A 23,583-nucleotide genomic window follows, 5' to 3' on the forward strand; every position below is an offset into this window, starting at 1 on the left:
CCACTCAATTTCAACATTGTGTGAACAGATCCTTTCTGTGTTTTTAATCCACTCCTGGTTTTGGTTGCAATAGGAGGACCACAATACTGACTGAAATATACGTAGTATGAACCCAGCCTTATACTCATAACAGGGTGATTGCTATTAATATTAGTGTAATATGTCTGAGACAATCAGAGAGCAACCTATTACAGCTCAGCTTTTGTTTTTCAGAATGCTCTGTGATTGGTTGGTATCTGTGTATGTATAAAAATAAAAAGCATCTTATTCATAGTAATTGATTAAAATGTATGTTTCTGTTATGCAATATGTTAAATTATTCTCAGTGTTACTGCCCCCTGTTGTTATGCTGATTTCTGTGTCCACCTTCTGCAGCCTGCAATTTGTACAAACCTTTCCTAAAAAAGTAATTGGGGGAGAAGGGCCTTGGTAGGAGAGGTGACCTAGAATCCAATGGTCACTGTGGCTGAGCTCCAAAGATCCAGTGTGCAGATGGGAGAAACTTGCAGGAGGTCAATCATCACTGCAGCACTCCACCAATCTGGGCTTTTTGCAGAGAAGTCTCTTCTCAGTAAAAGAAACAAGATTCTCTGGTGTGACAAAACCAAGATTGAACTTTGTGGCCTCGAATCATATCAAAGGATTTCCGGACAATCAGGCACTATAAACGTATGTATACAGACAGGCATAATGCTTTAATTTAACTATGCTGAACACAAACAAGACTAGCCACAGTGCATGGCTATCTTGTATAATATGAAGAACAAAATCTTGCAGCACTTCAAAGATTTCAGTGAATCGAGCAGTGTTTATTTCATAAAATAATTTATTATTTCATTTCATTGAATAAACACCACTTGATTCACTAAAATCTTTAGAGTGCTGCAAGATTTTATTTTTCATATTTTCAAGGAGAGATTGGTTTTTCTTCAGCCTGCAGCAGGCACGCTATCATTTAAAGGGGAAATATCAGCAGGTTAGACAAATCTAACCTGCTGATAATCCCTATAGTGACAGGGACGTCGAGGAGTCTGCTGTGGAGCACTGTTAGGAGCACTGCCATGTCATCCGACCCACCCCTTCTAATGATAATCAATGGAGGGGGTAGGGCGGGTTACGCAACAGTGCATCTAAGGGTGCTCCAGAGCACACTTTAACCCGACTAGCAGCGTGGGACCAGAACCACAGAGGAAGGTGAGACACATACCTTCCTCCTTATTGTCCCCAGTGCTATAGGGGGGCTATGAGGAGGAAGGTATGTGTTTTACCTTACTCCTCGGCACCAGTCTTGTACTGTTAGTTGGGGTAAAGTCTGTTCCTGAGCACCCTTAGTAGCACTGACGCATCATCCGTTCAGGAACAGGATCCTCGGCTGATTGCAACTTTGAGCCGCGCTAAAGGGTGCACAACTCCCTGTGTAGGAGATGAGTGGCTCGCAGCAATATATTTAAATGGCTGCATGAACAACACAGTGATTGCTTTGATTGCTTGTGCAGGCACTGCAAGGACCTTACCTCTGCACAGAAAGGTAGGCAGCGTCACTACTTAGATCAAACAACACTGTAGAGATGGTGGAGCAGTAAAACAGTCCAATAAGTAGAGTCCTGTCAAATCCTAGTGATATGCCGCCAATTATCAGGTGAAGACAATATACGTAAGGTTCTGAATTCAATGAGGTGTGTAAGTGTGAAGTGACTGGTAGCAGTGGGGACAATGGACTTTGCAGAGCAATTTAAGCTAACAGCACCCCCTTAATGCTCGGAAATAATTAACACCATCATGGTTCTCACTCTATTTATATAAATTAAAACTCAGTAATGTTATTATCTGGTGGCTCCTTGTGTGTACCTAAACAGGTCGGTCAGCAAATGTCCATCAGACAAGGCATTCTCTACATCTTCGGGATTCATTACAAGCAGATTTTCTAACAGGCCACATCCAGCTGACAGGAGAGATGGTGTGACTAAGGATCTCTGGTCAGGCATGCACACAGAAGCACAAATCTCTTCTGAGCTCAGGGATGCTGTTCTGGCATTACTGTTCTGACCTGCAATGAAAAGAAAGAGAATAATCCATATCGTATTAAAACACTGACAAGTAATTCCTATTTATGACACAAAAAAACTTAACTGTGCAACTAAAAAAACAAACAAACACAATCTCAGTATTGTAAAACAAACATTTTGGTCTATATATTGCACATTACATGAAACTGGATGCATAAGTCAGCCCCTAGTACAGACATATTATTAACAAGACTAGACTGCTAAACAACTAAATACTGCATATCTATTGCATCTGTACTAGATATTTGGCTACTTTTATAAATACTGCATATCTATTGCATCTGTACTAGATATTTGGCTACTTTTATAAATTTCTTCTACTGCTACACCCTAACTACACAGACTACCTTACATAATTACATAGTTAATAAGATTGAAAAGAAGAAGACAGGAGTCCATCAAGGTCAACCTACAAAAACCCTACTGTGTTAATCCAGGGGCAGGCAAAAACCCCATATGAGGCAGATGACAATTGCCCCATCACAGGGAAAAAATTCCTTCCCGACTCCAATGGCAACCAGAATAATCATTATATCACCAGAAATCGAATACCCATAACTTGTAATATTATATTTTTCAAGAAAAGCATCCAGGACTCCCTTAAACGTATTTAACCCCTTAAGGTCAAAGCCAATTTTCGTTGGAACTTGTTTTGATGTCGGGGAGTTTTGCATTCACGCCGTTCACCCTATGGTAAAACTGACTTGTTATGCATGTTCCTCAAGTTGTTACAATTGCAACGATATGTAACATGTATAACTTTTATATTATCTGATGGCCTGTAAACAATTCAAACCATTGTTAACAAATATATGTTCCTTAAAATCGCTCCCTTCCCATGCTTATAGCGCTTTTATTCTTGGGTCTATGGGGCTGTGTGAGGTGTAATTTTTTGCGCCATGACGTGTACTTTCTATCGGTACCTTGATTGCGCATATACGACTTTTTGATTTTTTTTATTACATTTTTTCTGGATTTGATGCAACCAAAAATGTGCAATTTTGCATTTTGGATTTTTTTTTGCGCTGACGCCGTTTACCGTGCGAGATCGAGAATGGAATTAATTAATAGTTCGGGCAATTACGCGTGCGGTGATAGCAAATATGTTTATTAGTTTATTTATTTATATTTGTAAAATGGGAAAAGGGGGGTGACTTGGACTTTTATTAGGGGAGGGGATTTTTTATTAATAAAAAAAACATTTTTACTTTCTTTTTTTTTTTTTTACTGTAACTAGAAGTCCCCCCAGGGGACTTGTATATACACAGCACTGATCCCTCAGAGATCAATGCTGTCTATATACACAGCAAAGATCGATTACATCGGTTATAGATTGCTTTGGCCTGCTGCAGGCCACAGCAATCTATTGCCGAGCTGGGATCAGCGTCATTGCGACGCTGAGGCCCAGCACGGGCAGAAGAACGGATCCGTCCCACTAGACACCAGGGACGTGCGGCATAAAGCCTCTAAATGCAGCTGTCAGGTTTGACAGCTGCATTTAGAGGCTTAATTAGCCGGTGCGGCAACGGGACCTGCGCCGGCTAATAGAGGCACTGCCCGGCTGTACATATCAGCGCCGTTCAGAGCGGGGTCCCGGCGAGACCCCTCTCTGAACACCCCTCACGGCACCATGACGTATCAGATACGTCATGGGTCGCTAAGGGGTTAATGAATTAACTATGACAACATCATGTGGCAGAGAGTTAGTATTAGAGATGACATTTGTTTAGGCACTATAGATATCATAAAGATATCCTTATAATCACTGAACATTTTTGCAAAAAAGGTATTAAAGTGAATGTACCATCAGGTACATTCGCTTTAAGTTTTTCACATGAATAGAACGGCGCCGGAGCCACGTCACAGAGGGGAGGGGGTTTCCTCCCACTGGGGGTGGGCCGGGCCGCCTCCATCGCTTTAGCCCTGGCTGGTGCTTGGTAACAGACCGTCGCCATGCACGAAAACCAGGCCGCGATTCAAGAAAAGAACCACAACACCGCCGTCCCCACGGCAGTGTCGTTCTATTTATGTGAAACACTTAAAGCGAATGTACCTAATAGTACATTTGCTTTATGAACAATGATCCTTTCCATGTTCATATTGCCACGTTTGCTTGCACAGCAGGTCTTTCTGCAAGCTCATGGCAAAAATGGATAGAGATCAATCTACTCCCAGACTTCTTCATTGTGGGTGCACACAAACACCATGGATTCAGCATGGTAGCTGGTGTAGGATGGACAATGCAGGACCTAATGACATCTTCTCCAAGCAGGTACATCTATAAATGCAGGAGATGGACTGCTCCCTCTACCATGTGTCTGTCATTGGTTCTGCCAGCTCTTCTCCTGCTCTACTACTTCCATCCTTGTTATTTAAATCCATAAATCCTGACCCCCTTGTGCTTAATGGCACTGTGGTCAGTACGCCTCTGGCTTGTCTCTAGCTGCAGACGAACAACAAATAAATGTTGTGCTGGACAGAAAGCAGCCTATCCTCATAGCTAAATGCAAGATGTTTTCATAGTATAAATCTTTCACAAGCTGTGTAGACTCCGACAAAAACAGCTCCCTCACTTCACCAAATAAAAAGGTAGGTACAGCAGTATCACACTTCAGCACAGAACGACAAAAGACGGGCAGATAATTATGGAAAAACCAATGCATTTCCTTGCATTCTAAAGCTTCCCAATATAACAAGGAATTAATCTGTCTGGGAAAGTAATAGGTCTGCACTTTGACCAGTTATTATATGCATACCGTGATCTAGCCCTTGATCAGCTGCATTTTCCAAGATAGAAGAAGCACAGATTGGAACCATGCGTTCTGAGCTGCTCGCAGATGAAGTGAGAATCTGCAAACATAAAACAAGATGTGAATGCAAAATGAAGTAACTAAGCTTAAACTAGAGCCCCTGGGTGCAACAATCTTAAATGTAGAAAGCCATGTCATTAAAAGCAAACAGTCTCTATGGGCAGCTGTATAAAACATGCATTATATAGGCTGGTAGCATTCAGGAATAGGTAATGCCAAGATAAATGCCACTTTAGTTACATTCACTTCTGTTCATCTTGAAAATGTTCGGCTTCAGTTTTTAAAACTCAAACAACTTGTTGACCGACTATAAATTATACAAAGTCTTGTTGAAAGGAAAGAGATTGACAAATATTGTTGCTTCGAAAAATCAATCTCGTCTACAATGAAGTGCACCTTGGGCAATTTTGTTTCACACAATGCTGCGGCTAATGGAAAAGCAAAAATGCACAGCTATCTACAGAATGGAGACGGTGTCCTTTCTGAGGATGTACATAGTGCTTTAAGGCAACGGAAGGGCATAGCACTAAAGTGAGAGCTGCCGCAAATATATTACATACAAATGAAATAAATGTCACTCGGAGGGAAAAAGAGAATACATTCACCATATGCCTAGTTATCAGATGATGGGTATTATTATCCTTGGAAGGACTCAAGCTGATCAATATAATACCATTAAAATCAAGCTATCATTTTTAATTGCAGGCCGGACCTGACTTTCAATATTCTCAGACTCAGAAGGCTGAATTAATGCCAGTTAGGACTGGAAATAATTGTGCCGCTAAGGTAAAGAACGGAGAAAAATCTGATTATTTGTCTGGTACAGTTTATAAGCTAGGTGGTGGCAAATTATCGATGGTTATACAGGAACCATCAAACGGGGACAGAGCAGCTGAATGACAACATAAACATCTCCACGTTTCATCTGCCAATCTTTAGTTACGGGACACAAAGAGCTGGCAGGGAAAAATGACTTCACCTCCGCGTGACATCCTCTGATCACTGGAATCGGCACCAAGCCCTGCAATCCCTAACTTGGCAAATGCGTCCTAATGGGCTGTGTTATGGCATTGCTGCAGCAAGCAATTTGGTGTCCAGGGATTTTTCATTCTATATGCAAATCATAGTTACTTTCCACTGTGTGGCAAATCGTATGTATAGATGAAATAAATATCATAGGCATCTCTTACTCTGTTGTGGCTAATGTTCATAAGCGTATAAGGTTTTGCTCACATTTGTGTCAAAACCTTATACGCGTATTCTTATACGCTATTCTGACAGATCAATGTTGATCAGTTTCTACCAGTTAGAAGCATATGAGCATGATGGAACCAATCAGAATAATACTGGCCGAGTACAAGAGGATCACCCAGCCGGCTCAGACACTAACATAAAGAGCTACAAAGATCCAGAGAATACACTCCACATGGACCATTCAGTAACCCAAAGGGCTATATCTTATAAAAGATATGCAGAGCTTTCAGCGATCACTTCTTGAAGGTAGTTTTCTTCTTAAGTCAAAATTGGACTCATATGCTATAAAACATGACTCGAGATTTATTAGGCCAAACCAGAATGTCCCAGAAGGGGAGCTCTGTGACACCTCCAAAGGATGGTTGCAGGGGGCTGTTCTATAGATCTCATATCTTTGATTTCAATAATAGAAGAGGTTTTCTTATACATATTAAGCAAAGCCAATCAGTTTCTGAATAGTAGGATGCTGACACCCAGTCAGTCAGTTGTTGATCTGGCATATACACAATGAACAAAGCTAATAGCAGATGACTCCTTTCATTATGTAATGGGTAAACTGGGATACTTCAGCACAGTGCCCATTCACTTAAAAGAAAAGCTGATCTTAAGCATAGTAGAAGTCCCAGAATAATGCTGCATAATGAAGCAAGGTGTACTCACTGCAGCATCAATGCCTCAATGCTTCTGCCTAGAAAGCCGCAAGATGAGACGAGAGTCCCATTATTAAACACTGAGGGACCAGCAGTCCAGCTGCATAAAGACATGCTGGTGATTTAGTGTCCTAAAACCAGATCAAAGGTTCTCTTTAAAGGTCTGTCTATACTTTCAGACTCGCAGCATAAATCTCACTGCAAGTCGGTTAGGTCCTGGCAGTTCCCTGTCACTACATACTTGCAGCTTTCTAAAAGACCGCTGCAAGTATGTAATTCTGCCGGTCTTTCAGACAGCTGCGAGTATGTAGTGACAGGGAACTGCCAGACTCGCAGCGAGATTTATGCTGAGTCTGTATGTGTGGACAGACCCTTAAAGTGTATGTCCTCTTGCTCTATGTACAGTAGATGGCATCTCATCCCTCAACATTACCAAACTCCTCTTGTTTTTAACTGGCTAAATTAGTGTACAAGATGTGCTGTATATCTGTTTACCAAATATAATAAAAAGCTGAGTGAATGGAGGACGAATCTTTATGATGGTTTCCATCAGCTGGATACAAAGCTAATAAATATGCTAATAGATCCGTTGCTCCACATTTTGCTTTAAATATGATATACTAAAATAATATACAGAAAAACACTAACTTAAACTAAGCTATACATTGGTAATTTATCTGTACAATTTCCAAGTTTGTTTCTAATGCATCTATATTAGATGGATAGATGGATAGATGGATTTACACACATACAATTTCCCTTGCAGCTGATCAATTAGCCATAAAATAAAGCTCGCGCATGTACTGGCATGACTCGAGTTAAATCATTTCTTTCCTAATTCCATTCCTCATTGGAGGATATGTGTTGAACAACAGATTGCACTGTCACTGTGTCACAGCCTGGTGTCTGCTTATCTTCCTTGGCACTCTGATAAAGGCTGTGCAGTTATGGCTGCAGAAAGCTGCTGACTGACAAACACGCACTGGTTTAAAATGCAGTTCTACTTATCCTCAAACAGAAGTGTAATCCCTGGCCTTCCCTCTCCCAGTTGCTTATGCATGATGGTTCTAAAGTAAAAGATGGTAAAAGTAATAAAAACAGAGGGGGAGTCTACTACGAACAGGATTCCAAGGAAGTGAAATGACATTAAAAAACACTCTTTACAATTACTTTCTATTATAAAAAAATAATAAAATCTACAATTTTCTATGAAATGAGCAACAAAAGTGCAAAGAACGTTACAGACATATAAAACTACAACCAAATCAATGATACAGGTCTCAAGACTAAATGGTTAACCACAGGTTGTGTGGACAGACCAGTTAGAGGTAAATAAGCCTATTTCTGTATACAATATTTGAACGTGGAACATTGTTTAAAAATATCTAAAATATAAAAAACAAAAACAGATTTTTTTTTTTTTTAAATATAGAAAAGTGAAATGAAAAACAACTTACTATTGTGCTCAATGTGGATTCTGATCCATGTGTGCTGGAAACATTTGGAGCACTATTCCAAACATAAAGTGAATCCTCAGAGCCTGAAATATAGAGACAGCGTTAGGAATTCAATGATTCTACCTCTGGGTTTGTGTTAATAAATAAAGAGCTGGTTAACATGAAACATCAGAAGCAACAGCAACCCGAATATGTGAGCTACCTTTTTATGTCTTTATTATTATTTTCAGTTAAACAAAACAGTATAATAGGAAAGTGAGAAAGAAAAAAAAAAAAAAAAAAAAAGAGGCCAGCTTTTAGGTGAATGTGGTAAGTATAGGAAAGTGAGGAGACAGCAGGAGGAAGGTGTGCCTGACTGAAGCGGTATGCCTATATGGGCATAAAACACGTCCTTAAAAAAACATTTGATATGTTATAGAGACGCATGAAAAAATATTTAATTGGCGATTAGACCGATCAGATGAGTCAGGAAAAGGCCATTAGTGATGCGGCTATATAAAGTGGTCAGCATGTCTGCTTTTTTTTTTTTTCCTAGTGCAATGTACGATTAGATTTACAAAAAGGATGTCTACAAGCAATGTGTGCAACTGTACGGAATACAGCTTCTTACATTCACCATATGCATTGGGAGACTTTACCAGCATGCATGAAGATGTATGGTGGGCGGGGTGGGGGAAGTGTGTAAATAGAGCCTAATATTTTGATATGTAATTAATACATGAAAGAAGACCTCACTGGTAATGTCTTGATATTGAGCTGCCTCTGATGTCCAGAAAATGATTTCACTGTTTGGCACTGCAGGGGGTTAAAGAACTATGGAGTCATTTCTTTCTGGAATCAGTGGTGCTCCTAGATCACAGACAACACCAACATTTTTACCCATATGTGTGGCTGATTATCTCCTTGAAAGAAACTAAACATCTTCCTAAAAAAGTACAATGAAACTAGAAAAAGAGATTTTTTGTTTCAGAAAATGATCATCCCCAGGTGCATGATATAGAACTTTACATTTAATGTCCCTTTAACCTGAAAACGCTTTAAGCGGACTGTTCTGCATTATAAAACTTGCAAGTTTTTTTAAACGTTGCTTCATTTGTGAGCAGATTCTTAAAAATCTAGACCAGGTCTCACTCCTGGGACCAGCTGTGATCATGAAATATAGCTGGGCGAGGCCCACAGCAGCTGCGCTTCACTCCCCAGACACGACTCATTCACTCCATAGACTAACAGTAAGCAAATCAACTGGATTTGATTGAGAGCCAGAGTGATATGAAGCTCCTGCGCACTTCACTCGGCCTTATTTTGTGATCACATTAGGTTCTCAGGAGTGAGACCATGTTTGACACTCTCTCTTTAAATGATAAGGGAAAGGAATGATTTAATGCATCTTTAACTTTATAATATACACTTTAAGACCCACATACAGGGCGGCCTGACAGTGTCAGACCACCCTCACTGCTTCCCCAATGTTCCGGCAAATCGCCGATTCAGCTCTGTGCCTGACTGCTGGGTGAGCTGTGCAGTCACTGATAGCTGCACAGTCCTCTTTCTTCTCCTGCGAGGCACCAATCAGGAACCTCCACATTCCTACATGTACAAGCTCCACTTGAGAACTTACTCAGAAGAGAGCTCAAGGGCCTGCAGTACAAAATTAAAAAATACAGATACTGCAGTTAGGGACAATCTGTATTAAAATGTTAGTGTGTCTGTCTGTGTCTGTATGTATGAAACAGAGCCATTTGTGTATAGTTATGTAGCAGAGGTGTGTCTCTGTGGGTATATTTATGGGTAGAGACAGGGCCGCCGATAGGGCAGTACAAGTGGTACTGCCGTATGGGGCCCGGACCCTAAGAAACACGGGGGGGCCCGGCGGGCCCGCCGCCCGCCGCCCCCCGCAGGGCACCTCTGGGGGCATTATTAGTATATGGGGGCACCTCTGGGGGCATTATTAGTATATGGGGGCACCTCTGGGGGCATTATTAGTATATGGGGGCACCTCTGGGGGCATTATTAGTATATGGGGGCACCTCTGGGGGCATTATTAGTATATGGGGGCACCTCTGGGGGCATTATTAGTATATGGGGGCACCTCTGGGGGCATTATTAGTGTATGGGCGCACCTCTGGGGGCATTATTAGTATATGGGGGGCACCTCTGGGGGCATTATTAGTTTATGGTGGGCACCTCTGGGGGCATTATTAGTTCATGGGGGCACCTCTGGGGGCATTATTAGTGTATGGGGGCACCTCTGGGGGCATTATTAGTATATGGGGGCACCACTGGGGGCATTATTAGTATATGGGGGCACCTCTGGGGGCATTATTAGCTCATGGGGGCACCTCTGGGGGAATTATTAGTATATGGGGGCACCTCTGGGGGCATTATTAGTTCATGGGGGCACCTCTGGGGGCATTATTAACTCATGGGGGCATCTCTGGGGGCATTATTAGTGCATGGGGGTACCTCTGGGGGCATTATTAGTTCATGGGGGGCCACCTCTAGGGGCATTATTAGCTCATGGGGGCACAGCTGGGAATCCTACATACAGGGGGCACAGCAGGGGATCCTACATACAGGGGGCATCCCACACAGCGCAGTTACTATGGGAGCCTACAGGGGGGAGAAAGGAAAGGAAGTTGCTAGAAATGTGCGGAGCCTAAATTGTTTGTCTCGCAGGTTCTAAGGGGATGAAACGTATCTGGAAGGAATCATCATGGAGGTCTGGGCCGGATGGAGAGGAAAAGGGAAAGTGACGCCTCAGATCAAAGAAGACGTCACCTGTGAGTCACTGTATGACACTTTTCTTATTTTGTAGAACATCATTTAGTAGGGGCGACCCCGAGGTGACAGCTACTACATTATCTGTATTTAGAGATATCACTGTGTTATCTGTTGTGTTACATAGGACTGCAGGTGACTACTACATTATCTGTACTCAGAGATATCACTGTGTTATCTGTGGTGTTACATAGGACTGCAGGTGACATCTACATTATCTGTACTCAGAGGGATATCACTGTGTTATCTGTGCTGTTACATAGGACTGCAGGTGAAATCTACTACATTATCTGTACTCAGAGATACCACTGTGTTATGTGGTGTTACATAGGACTGCAGGTGATATCAGGTGATTTCTCCAGGTTGCAGAAGTTCAAACTTCATCGTGCCCTGGTGTGCTGGTGTCTGTATACATGTGTGCTGGTGTCTGTATACATGTGTGCTGGTGTCTGTATACATGTGTGCTGGTGTCTGTATACATGTGTGCTGGTGTCTGTATACATGTGTGCTGGTGTCTGTATACATGTGTGCTGGTGTCTGTATACATGTGTGCTGGTGTCTGTATACATGTGTGCTGGTGTCTGTATACATGTGTGCTGGTGTCTGTATACATGTGTGCTGGTGTCTGTATACATGTGTGCTGGTGTCTGTATACATGTGTGCTGGTGTCTGTATACATGTGTGCTGGTGTCTGTATACATGTGTGCTGGTGTCTGTATACATGTGTGCTGGTGTCTGTATACATGTGTGCTGGTGTCTGTGTGTGAGATCAATTCTAGAGAACTGGCTCATATATCCCATTTTCCCCAGTGGCTTAAAATGTAACCTCTGTTATACAGTTATAAAATTGTAGAACCTAAATGTGAACAAGGTGCAATTCAAATAGACACTCACTTGTATAGCTGTCTCTTGTGCTCTGTATGCAGTGCATTATATTCACCCTTGCAACGTACAATTTATAGCGTGTCTACAAGCCCAGCGGGGCTCATTATGATGGAGACTAAAACTTATACAAGAGTGGGGTAGGGGTTCCCCTGTATTCAGAATGCTGTTGAGTGCTAGGCAATGCCCCGTCTGGGATTATTGAATTTCGAGGGTTTATGCAGAGCAGGATAAAGACACCTCTGCTGCACAAACAGGATCTCCTAGAAACAGGGCTCCAGACTAAAAAATTTACCTGGGAGCCATTGGCTCCTAACCTGAAAAATTTAGGCGCCAAATAGAATATTTGGTCGCCAACATTTTAAACCATGTAAAATTAATGTTATGTTAAATGGGACTTACTGTGTGCAGAGGCCACGGCAGCCTCCTCCTCCTTTAGATCCTTTCTTTTCTTAGTTTGAAAATGTTCAACATGGAAACTTGCAACTTGACAACCATATACAGTCTGACTCAGTACTTCAGCTTCACTTGGCTAGCCTTTTAATGAGGCTTACTCTTCTGAACTTGAACTTAAAGGGAACCTGTCGACCCCCGTGCCGGGGTGACAGGCTCCCAACCCCCCGTTAGAGCCCCCTATACTCACCTCATCGCGCCGGGTCCCGCTTCTGAAGATGGTCGGGTCACGGAGATCTCAGCCGCTGCAGCCCGGCGTGCGCTGAGAGATGAGTCCAACGCTCATAGAGAATGACGGGAGAGTCTAGCGCTCCGTCATTCTCTATGAGCGTTGGACTCATCTCTCAGTGTGCGCGCCGGGCTGCAGCGGCTGAGATCTCCGTGACCCGACCATCTCCAGAAGCGGGACCCGGCGCGATGAGGTGAGTATAGGGGGTTCTAACGGGGGGTTGGGAGCCTGTCACCCCGTCACCGGGGGTGACAGGTTCCCTTTAAAAGCTTGCAACAGTCTATACATACTGAGCTAGACTAATGACTGCAGCCATAGTGACCCCCCACAAGATGTGTATATAGATAGATATATCTCTCACCTAGTGACTAATGCAAGTGACCCCCTACAATACAGACACCTGAGGGGCCCTGATAATAATAATTGTGCATATATCTATCTCCCAGTGTCTGCAGCCAGTTTGCCCTACACTTATAGATGGCCCCCTCCCCTTATAGATGACCCCCTCTACCCCCATTATAGATGCCCCCTCCTCCCCCATTATAGATGCCCCCTCCTCCCCCCCATTATAGATGCCCCCTCTCCCCCCCATTATAGATGCCCCCTCCCATTATAGATGCCCCCTCCTCCCCATTATAGATGCCCCCTCTCCCCCCCATTATAGATGCCCCCTCTTCTCCCCCCCTTATAGATACCCCCTCCCCTTATAGATGACCCCCTCTACCCCCATTATAGATGCCCCCTCCCTTCCCCCCATTATAGATGCCCCCTCCTCCTCCCCATTATAAATGCCCCCTCCTCCTCCCCATTATAGATGCCCCCTCTTCTCCCCCCCTTATAGATACCCCCTCCCCTTATAGATGCCCCCCTCTCCCCCCCTTGAAGATGGCCCCTCTTCTCCCCCCCTTATAGATGCCCCCCTCTCCCCCCATTATCGATGCCCCCTCTTCTCTTCCCCCCTTATAGATGCCCCCCTGTTCTCTTTCCCCCTTATAGATGCCCCCCTCTCCCCCCATTATAGATGCCCCCTGTTCTCTTTCCCCCCTTATAGATGCCCCCCCTTATAGATGCCCCCCTCTCCCCCCATTATAGATGCCCCCCCTTATAGATGCCCCCCTCTCCCCCCATTATAGATGCCCCCGTTTTCTTTCCCCCCTTATAGATGCCCCCCTCTCCCCCCATTATAGATGCCCCCCTCTCCCCCCATTATAGATGCCCCCCTGTTATCTTGCCCCCATTATAGATGCCCCCCTTCTCTTCCCCCATTATAGATGCCCCCCCCCCCCCTTTCCTCTATGCTAAGCAGTATTTAAAAAAAACAAACACACAAACTCACCTGACAACCCGCTCCCCCGGCGATCCTCTTCTTCTTCGGACGCTGTCCCCGGCTGATGCGCGGCTGCCGGGGGTGTCCCGTCCTATCCCCGGCAGCGCGGCGCATCAGTGAGCTCCCTGTACGCCGGGGCTGTGACTTCTGACACAGGAAGCGTCTCTGACGTGCGCTTCCTGTGCCGGAAGTCAGGGCGCCAGGCAGCTCATTGATGCGCCGCGCTGCCGGGGATAGGACGGGACACCCCCGGCAGCCGCGCATCAGCCGGGGGCCCGGACTTAAAAGAGACAGCACGCCGGGGCCAGTCGCAAATGGCGCCCAGATTAATAAATCTGGGCGCCATTTGCAAAATATCAGTCGCATTGGCGACCATTTTGGTCGCCATCTGGAGCCCTGAGAAAGCGTTCTCACCGCCAAGTATTCGCTATCACTGTCTTGGGTGAGCTAAACTAGTCTACCTGGGTGGGGGTGGGATTTGTATATGCTCACTAACATGGAACAGCCTCATTATATTAGCCTTATCAACATATTCTATGTTAGTGAGCATACCGGGGGGGGGGGGGGGGATATTGGTGAACATATACAAATCAAACAGCCCCCCCAGACCCTCGAAATTCAATAACCCCAAACGGGGCATTGCCTAGTACTCAACAGCATTCTGAATACAGGGGAACCCCTACCCCACTCTTGTATAAGTTTTAGTCTCCATCATAATGAGCCCCGCTGGGCTTGTAGACACGCTATACATTGTACGTTGCAAGGGTGAATATAATGCACTGCATACAGAGCACAAGAGACAGCTATACAAGTAAGTGTCTGTTTGAATTGCACCTTGTTCACATTTAATTTCTACAATTTTATAACTGTATAACAGAGGTTACATTTTAAGCCACTGGGGAAAATGGGGTATATGAGCCAGTTCTCTAGAATTGATCTGAACCAAATTATACCTCCCAGCAAGGCGTGGGTCAAACACACAATTTTTTTTGATTAATGTGGGGGGCCCAGACACTTTGGTTGTATGGGGCCCCGAAATTCCTGATGGCGGCCCTGGGTAGAGATGTGTGTGTGTGTGTGTTTCTGTCTGCTGTCTGTGTATGGTGATGTAGCAGAGGTGTGTGTCTTTGTGGGTATGTTTATCTACAGAGATATATGTGTGTGTGTCTATGGAGCAGAACTGTTTGTGTATGGTGATGTAGCAGAGATGTGTGTATGAGGGTATGTTTATATAGCAGAGGTGTGTGTCCCTTTAAACAGCTGAGCTGTTTGTGTATGGTGATATAGCACAGGTCTATGTATGTATACTGATGTAGTAGCAGTGTGTGTATCTGTGGGTATGTTTATATAGCAGACCTGAGTGTGTTTGATGCTGCAGAGCTGTGTGTGTATTGTGCATGCAGCAGATCTGTGTATGTGCTGTCATTGAGAGTGGACCTGTCATTTCAAAAAAACTTAAACCCCTTCACTGTCTAAGTTTAGCTAGCATGATTTTCAGAGGTCTAAACCAGGGGTGTGTCTTACAGTCAGTCTTATAAAGCAAAAAATACGGTAATAAAAGTAAACAATACTTACAACTAACATTGTCCTCAGATCTGCATGCCTCCCCAGAATTATCCAAGTCAAAAGTAAAACGTCCAAGATAGCAGTTTTTGGCCATATAGCTTACATGTTCATAGAAGTGGTAGTCTCTCAAAAGAGCTTTAATTGCATGTTTTCCTGTTAAGGGTACACCTGACTCTTCATCATTTATATTGGGGCCCTGGGAAAAAATTCTAATACTGTTTGTATTTGCACTTTACAATTTATGTCTATAACATCAAGAGTTTCAATCACACATTAAATGAAAGTTGAAAGGGTAATGTAGTCAACAAAAATGAGATATCATTATAATTTAATAGCCTAGGATGTCTTGATTTTCCCCTTTTATAGGTTTTTTTTTATATGTCCTCCTTTTTCCAAAATATGTGGATATATCATTTTTCTGACAATTCTGTTGTCAATTGTGCATGAACTTAATAATAATGGAAATGAATATTGGGTGATGGGCATGATAGTCAGTCACACCCCCTTACTGTATAATCATACTCATCACCTGATGCTCACTCAAGCTTTCAGAATGTCGAACCAACATTACCATCCACAGAGAACAGAATCTAAGAGGAAGAAGCAGCACTCCACTGAGTAAAAAGACTTTTTAGCCCCTTAATTTTTTTTCAATCGTACCACAGTATGCAGTAAGTTCCACTAGCTGCAGGCAGACAAAATGTTCTATTTTAGATATGCAAGATGTATTAAGACATGTATACCTCTTACGCTATGTTCACACATGGCTTTTTTTTTTTTAACATTAATTATGCATTTTTGGCTGCGATTCTGACACTACTTTGCAGTAACTTGTGCAATATATGTTTTATGATATAATTCTGTCAAAATGGTGGAAGAATTTGCGCTATTATATTGCGACATAATGAACGCTAAAATAATGCCATGTGTGAACATGGCCTTAGTTTCTGAGCCATTGGGAAAGTAATGGAACGGTCAGTACTTCAATAGTATAAATCAAAAAATTACAGAAAAAATATCAAAAGATTTGAAAATGCTAAATGGTCGGACTGAATTCTGACTTGTGTTCTAATTATGCCAAGCCAATGACAGACGGACCCATAAACATTTGAGACACATCTGCTAGGAGATCCTGCTTCTCAATAGCTCTGTAGCAAAGCGGTAGAGGCATAAAGGACACTATAGTAAATTAAGTATATTTTCACTGTGCAGCCTCTTCCTCTATCATGTAGCATGTAACTGGTCCTTCACCGAGATCGTCCATCTTGAGCACTTCTTTCCCTGTTTTGCTGCTCACTGCAGGAGATGGACTTCATAGACCTGCTATGCAGGGAGCAGCAAGATGAAAAGAGATGGGCAAAGCGTAAAAAATTATCAGTGACTGAAAATAAAAGCAAAACAGTCTCCAAAGCAAAAAAACAAAAACAAAAAACACCTTTTTGTGTTTTTAAATTTTCAAATTTGGTTAATTTGCTCCGTATAGAAAATGCATTTAGCAGTGGGTAAAGCAAATGAAAAGCACTTGGTGTTTATATAATAGGAAAAGTCTGGACTGCCCAAAGACTTCAGGAAAGACAATGAACAGGATTCTAGAGGCGTGTAAAAAGCTGACCTGACTAGTGTGAAACTAAATGTACTGTAAACCACGGTATGGTGTATCCTGCGAAAAAGTCTACATAGCAAGTCAGACAGATTACATTTTCTTCAGGAGTTAAACCAGATGACAAACTGAAACACCACAATAGTTGCACTGAATTGCAGTTTTGATTAGAAGGGAACATATTGTTCAGCTACCTTCCAACCAAGGGCTTCTGTGAACAAGGTATCTACAGACGGGTAAGCGATGTTGTGGACTCTATCCCCGCCCGGCAACATGTATCAATATGATACTGGGAGTGGAGAAAGTGTTTACACCTTTGTGGCACTGTAATGACACAACCATGCGACTGTCTTATTTGGAACTTTTGTTGAGCTACAGATAGAGGAAGGATTTGCCAAACACAGTCTATTAGCGGGATGGTGCATCTTCACATTTATATTTGGATATTCAGTGATACCTTAATGAATTCCTACAAAAGTATTCGATCTGCTGTGCCGGAAACATTGCCCCAATAACCGGATGTAACATCTGCAACTTTTTCTGTTGGGCTACATCAAGGATGTCAAGTGTATCTGTGCCCCCGCTACAGGATCTGAATGTCCTAATACAATGCAACAATGAAGCTGTGGAATCCATAACTAAGAATATACTGGCCTACACTTGAAACGTGTAAATGTACAGAAAACCTCATTAAAAAAGTCTAAAGTAAATTGGTAACAAGACAATGTGTTACCATCACTTATATTTGTATAGGTCACAAACCTCTACTAGTCATGAAGTCTGTTCATTGCTGCTGCTGCCGCCACCACTTCTATAGGCTGTCTTATAATAGTAAACAGCATATGAACATTTTAACAATCAAAAAAGTTGGGCCTGCTTTAAATTCCTATTCATTCCTGTTTTGCTGCCAAAAATAACGTTAGCAATATAATTAAGGATTAGATAACACAAGTTCTGCTACTTTGTGTGGTACACAAGTGCAGACTAAGCGATCTCCATTGCAAAGAAATGTAAATCAAGAAAGTGAAAAAGCTGGAACTTTGCATAGTTATTAAAAGAAAAATCAACATAAGCAGTTTTTGTGCCTGACTGCTAAAAGACAAACAGTGAATCACTAGATCTTTGTAATTGAAGCTTAACAAAAAGAATTGTCTTTGACAGAGGGGCTCCTTATTAACAACGGTGACTGTTGTTTGAATGTGGAGAAGCAAACACATTTAAGCTGCATCATCTCAAGTCTTCCAGAACTTATCAGCTGCTGTATGTCAAGCAGGAAGTGGTTTAATCTTTCCAGTCTGACATAATGCTCCCTGCTGCCACCTCTGTCCATGTCAAGAACTGTCTTGAACAGGAAAGGTTTTCTATGGGGAATGGCTACTGCTCTAAACAGTTCCTGTCACAGACAGAGGTGGCAGCAAAGAGCACTGTCAGACTGGAAATAATACAACAAGGGTATTCAAGGTGGAGGATGCTCTACACTCTCTCTCCCTTCCATTAAATGGCTGACCTACAGCAACAGATGAAATCGGTTGGCGCTGATGATTTTGAAAGCAGCCTGAGAAGGAACAAAAGTGCAAATTGTCTGCCTGTCGGAGAAAACCAAGGCTAGCGATCAGATGTAATTTGCTAAATCATGGCTGCACAACCTTCTCCCTGAAGATACCTTCTCACCGTTCTTTATAGTTGAAAGGGCACATGGAGCTCCTACTAGGCCGCCTCCTCGACCCTTGTTAGCAAAATTTCTCTGTTTCCATGACAGGGCTGCCGTATTGCATGCAGTGCGTCTTAAGGGAGAGATACTGATGAACAACACAACAGTATCCTTCTATCCCGATATTTAGCAGCAAACTACACTCAAAAGTTACCAGTACTCCTTGCTATATCCTGCCAAGCCTAGAACCATAAACGGTGAGAACACTGGATTCCTCACGTCACGCACGCATTACAGTAGATTGGCACCACTCCACCGGCCAGACTTCTCTCTGACAATGTTCTTTTCTTTCCTTGTTGTGTCTAAATGACCTTCTAGTGACCTGCTACACAAGATCCGGTCCTATTGCAGCTTCCTTGATCTACTTTAGTCAAGCCTTCTCCTAACTAAGGAGGTGGTGATCTCTCCTGGCCAGGAAAAGCATCAAGAAGCGACTGAGTGACCCTTAGCGACTTTACTAATTTAAGGTGTAGGCCTACACAATTATCAAGTGTAAGACAGAGAGTTTGCAATTGTTACATTAGTTAAGGTCAAGTAATATATTGCTATGTTTTCAGAAGTTTGAGAGTGTATGTTCTATGTAAGTGTGTGTGCTTGTTCGTGCCCCCCCCCCCCCCCATTTGGCGTCCCCTGGTACCCCTATGCACTAGCGACTGTAAAGACTGCTATATAGTAATGCCAACAGTAAAATTACATTAAAAGGACTCTACTGTCCAAGGGCTTTTTTTTTTTCGCTCCTAAAGCAAAGAACTTAGAACACAAGTTTCCACTATAAAACAATGAAAGATGTTTCTCAGTGTGACTATATAGAAATCTCCATTGCGAATTAACGTAACAAACAACTGTTGTGATCACTATGATTATTCAGGAAGTGAAACCGATGATAATTGCATTTTTTTCCCAGAAAAGACATGCAATAAAGACTCATGGACGTTATAGGCATAAAACGATACTAACCTGAAAAGTTGATTCTTTAGAATCTTCTACATTTTCTGACATTTGGATAACAAGCATGTTTTGCAGAATAAATGCGGCCTGAAAACCAAAAAAATATACAGATCTCAACACTGACATCTAGCTGCAACTGCCAGTAAGTACAGTCGACAAAGAGAAGGTGATGGAGAAAAACATTTCCCTTATTAAATGGAAACTAACCTGCTGTTATGTCCCCAAAGGGCCAGGAGCACCGAGAGTGAAAGTAATTTTCTTCAATCATCCTCAGCATACTTGTTGTTAAATCTTCAGTTTTATTAATATGTGAATTAGGTGGTTTGTCGCACTGGGAGCTGTAATAGAGTGCACTGATCTGCCCCATCCTCCCGCTACCACATCATGTATATTGAGCTGGCACTTTGCAGTGATGTCACTCTGACACTCATCCAGCAGAATGCAAGAGTGAATATTCATGTGGAGGGGTGTGGTAGATGTCCTGTCTCCAGTGCACCAAACCACCTAATTTACCCTTTGGTTCGCTGCTCTCCCCGTCTCACTGCAGGACAGGCTCTATAGTAAGTCTATGGAACAAGTCTCATGCAATGAGAGGGGCAGAGTGCTCTAGTGATTGGTGGGGGGTCTGAACACTGGTCATATAATTTGAGTCAGGTTGTGCTGCCTGACTGCTGATGGACAGCAAAGACAAAGAGATCCAGAAGGAGCCATAGTGCAAGCACCAGCTGTGGATTACAGGCAGTGAGTGTTCCAGTCACATCAACAAAACTTTTAGACGTATACATTTAATGGAGGCTGATGATGGATGGCACTGTATGGACTCTATCACCCTCAGGCTATAACAGTATCTGCTAACTACAATTTTTGTTTTTTAAAGTGTCACTGTCGTGAATTTTTTTTTTGCAGAAATCAATAGTCCAGGCGATTTTAAGAAACTTTGTAATTGGGTTTATTATCCGACAAATGCATTTTTATCATGAAAAAGCAGTCTGAAGCTCTCCCCCCTGTCTTCATTGTTCTCCTATGGAGAGAGCTAAAGAAAAGACCAAAACAGGACAACAAAGAGTTAATCTACAAATCCCTCACGGGATATCTCCTGTGACAGTCACCAGTGACCTGTCTGAGCTCGGATTACAGCTGTCACCCAGCTCCGTGCCTGTAATCCTCTGTTATCTGCTTTCTGCTGCCGGCTAACTCCCTCCTTCCTCCTCCCCCCTCCCCTCTCCCTAGAACAGACAGGGTACGTCTCCTGCAACAAGTCACAATTTTCAGATTTTTCAGAGTGGACGAAAAAGAGGAAGGAGGGGGGGACCTGGGAAAAGGCTTTTTACATGCAGATAATGGCAGATTTGGCTAATAAACCCAATTACAAAGTTTCTTAAAATCGCCTGGACTATTGATTTCTGCAAAAAAAAAAAAATACGACAGTGACTCTTTAACTGACTACAAAAATATCCACTACACCTTAGCTTTATTGTAGTGTTCTGATGTATACTAATCAGGTAGATGCTAAAGAACAGTCTTTTGACCTCCATGTGGCAACAGAAGGCTACAGACGCTTTGTATGCTGGGATTTTCCTGATATACAAGCTAGACATACTTGAACAACACAATGTAAACATTGCCTTATAGTTGTGTTCTAGGGCCCCTGCAGTGGGACACACTGTGATTAACATAAGAAGGTTTCTAACAAAAAAAAAAGTCTGTCCAGCCTAATGCTAATACAAATGGCTTATCTACCTGTCTGAGGTAGGGCCAGTCCTAAATTATTAATTATAGTATATTTTCAAAATCATGTCAAAAGGATTGTATTCTCAAAGTGAGCCTGCTTCATCTCCACGCCAAAACTGTATACATTTGGTAACAAGACACAAAATTTCAGTATAGGAGTGAAGATCTTCAGTCCCTTTAATTAATGTATGACCACATGCAAAAATAAAGGGAAGACCCGACTCCATAAATTAGCAGTGAAGATTCCACAACAAATGAAAGCACAATATATGTAAATGGGGTTTACAAAAACCCCTCTTTGAATCCACAGCTTTTTGGTTATGCAGACAATTTCCACCAGTGTACAGGGGTAAAATCTATGCTGGATTTGGCTGCAGAGTCAGATTTATGGCTATAGATTTATGATCAGTCTATCTGATCAATATTAACTGAACTTTCACAACATTACAACTTCCCATATATTAGCTTTAAAGCTGTGTTGTCTGTCTGTCCTGGTAATCATGAAAATTTCATGAGATACAGTAATTATATAGAGAAAATAAAACATATCGTAGGTAGGTAACAGAATGACTCACTTCTCTGCGCACCATGCTGCATTCATACTGGTCAACAAAGATGCTTAGCACCGTTCCCCATAAGCCTCCAGAAATGTTCTGGCAGCTGTCAGACAAGATAAGACAGCCTTCTTTAATGGATGTCAGAGCTGATCCTATAGCCAGGCTTGTAAACCGCACCTAGAAATAGTATAAAAATAAAATAAATAATAATTAATATATATACATATATGTGTGTGAGTTTATACATAAAAAAAATATATACATTAGAGTCATCCTTAAAGGGGTTGTCCGGCGCTAAAAAATTATTCACAGAATAACACACATTACAAAGTTATACAACTTTGTAATGTATGTTATGTCTGTGAATGGCCCCCTTCCCCGTGTCCCACCACCCCCACCCGTGTACCCGGAAGTGTGGTGCGCTATACATACCTGTCACGTCTGTCTCCGATCCTCAGCAGTGACGTCTTCTTCGGGCGGCCGGCGGATCTTCCCGAGTGCCGGCCGCCCTCTGCAGCGTTATCCGAAGCTCAGCCGCGATTGGCTGAGCATAACTGTGCTCAGCCAATCGCGGCTGATGACGCGGCCACGTCATCAGCTGCTCAGCTGCGATTGGCTGAGCACAGTTATGCTCAGCCAATCGCGGCTGAGCTTCGGATGACGCTGCAGAGGGCGGCCGGCACTCTGGAAGATCCGCCGTCCGCCCGAAGACGACGTCACTGCTGAGGATCGGAGACCGTGGTCGGCACGTGACATGTGAGTATAGCGCACCACACTTCCGGGTACACGGGTGGGGGTGGTGGGACACGGGGAAGGGGGCCATTCACAGACATAACACACATTACAAAGTTGTATAACTTTGTAATGTGTGTTATTCTGTGAATAATTTTTTAGCGCCGGACAACCCCTTTAAGTATTCACATGTGTACAGATAAGCTGTTAATACAATAATACTTAATGTGCTTGGGTTTTTTACATTAACAGACCAGCCTATTCCCGAGCACCACCTAGCCCGGAGCATTGAGGCAGGCCCGCCGTCCCCTGGAGTGACAATCTCCCCTCTGTGACGTGGTTCCATTGATTCGAAGAGGGGAAGGGGTCTCATCGCACTGAGGGCTGGCAGACCTGTCCCCAGTGCTCCTGCGTGGAACAGTACTCAGGAATAGAAGAAGAAGTTAAAGATAAAGTTAGCATCCAGAAGTGTATTTCTATATTTATTCTTGGACTGTGTAGCGGGTGGTCCAGGCACGAGGAGGTGGATCGCCTGCATCACTAAGGAGTGCTGATGAAAAGAGCAGAGTCTAGGGAGCCCCAGTTTTTTACCAGAACCCGTCGCAAGGTGGATGGCTTCACTGAAGGAAACTCCCAGGTTGCTACCCTCAGAGAACAGCCCCGGTGACCACCGACTGATAGTAGTGAAGAAATACAGGAGTCTGGAAATATATATTCTTTTGCTGGTCACACTTCTAAATATGAGAAGGTACTGTTCAGACTGGAGCTGAGCTAAGAATTAGAAAATGGAGCAATATCCAAACAGCTAGAAGGATGCTAGGAAGTGAGAAAG

General features: G+C 43.0%; 1 protein-coding gene across 1 annotated transcript in view; it reads right to left on the minus strand.

Moving 5' to 3' along the window:
- Positions 1–23,583, minus strand: part of RTTN (rotatin) — a 193,543-nt gene that overhangs the window by 37,094 nt on the left and 132,866 nt on the right. Inside the window, exons 32-37 of the mRNA XM_069957838.1 lie at positions 22,038–22,196; positions 19,741–19,818; positions 15,482–15,668; positions 8,238–8,320; positions 4,823–4,916; positions 1,849–2,047 (exon numbers count right to left, since the gene is read on the minus strand). Of these exons, the coding sequence (XP_069813939.1) occupies positions 1,849–2,047; positions 4,823–4,916; positions 8,238–8,320; positions 15,482–15,668; positions 19,741–19,818; positions 22,038–22,196 (800 nt within the window). The remainder of the gene's footprint in view (positions 1–1,848; positions 2,048–4,822; positions 4,917–8,237; positions 8,321–15,481; positions 15,669–19,740; positions 19,819–22,037; positions 22,197–23,583) is intronic.

This window comes from Dendropsophus ebraccatus, chromosome 2 (genome assembly GCF_027789765.1).
Source record: "Dendropsophus ebraccatus isolate aDenEbr1 chromosome 2, aDenEbr1.pat, whole genome shotgun sequence".
In the NCBI taxonomy this organism is placed as follows: Eukaryota; Metazoa; Chordata; class Amphibia; order Anura; family Hylidae; genus Dendropsophus; species Dendropsophus ebraccatus.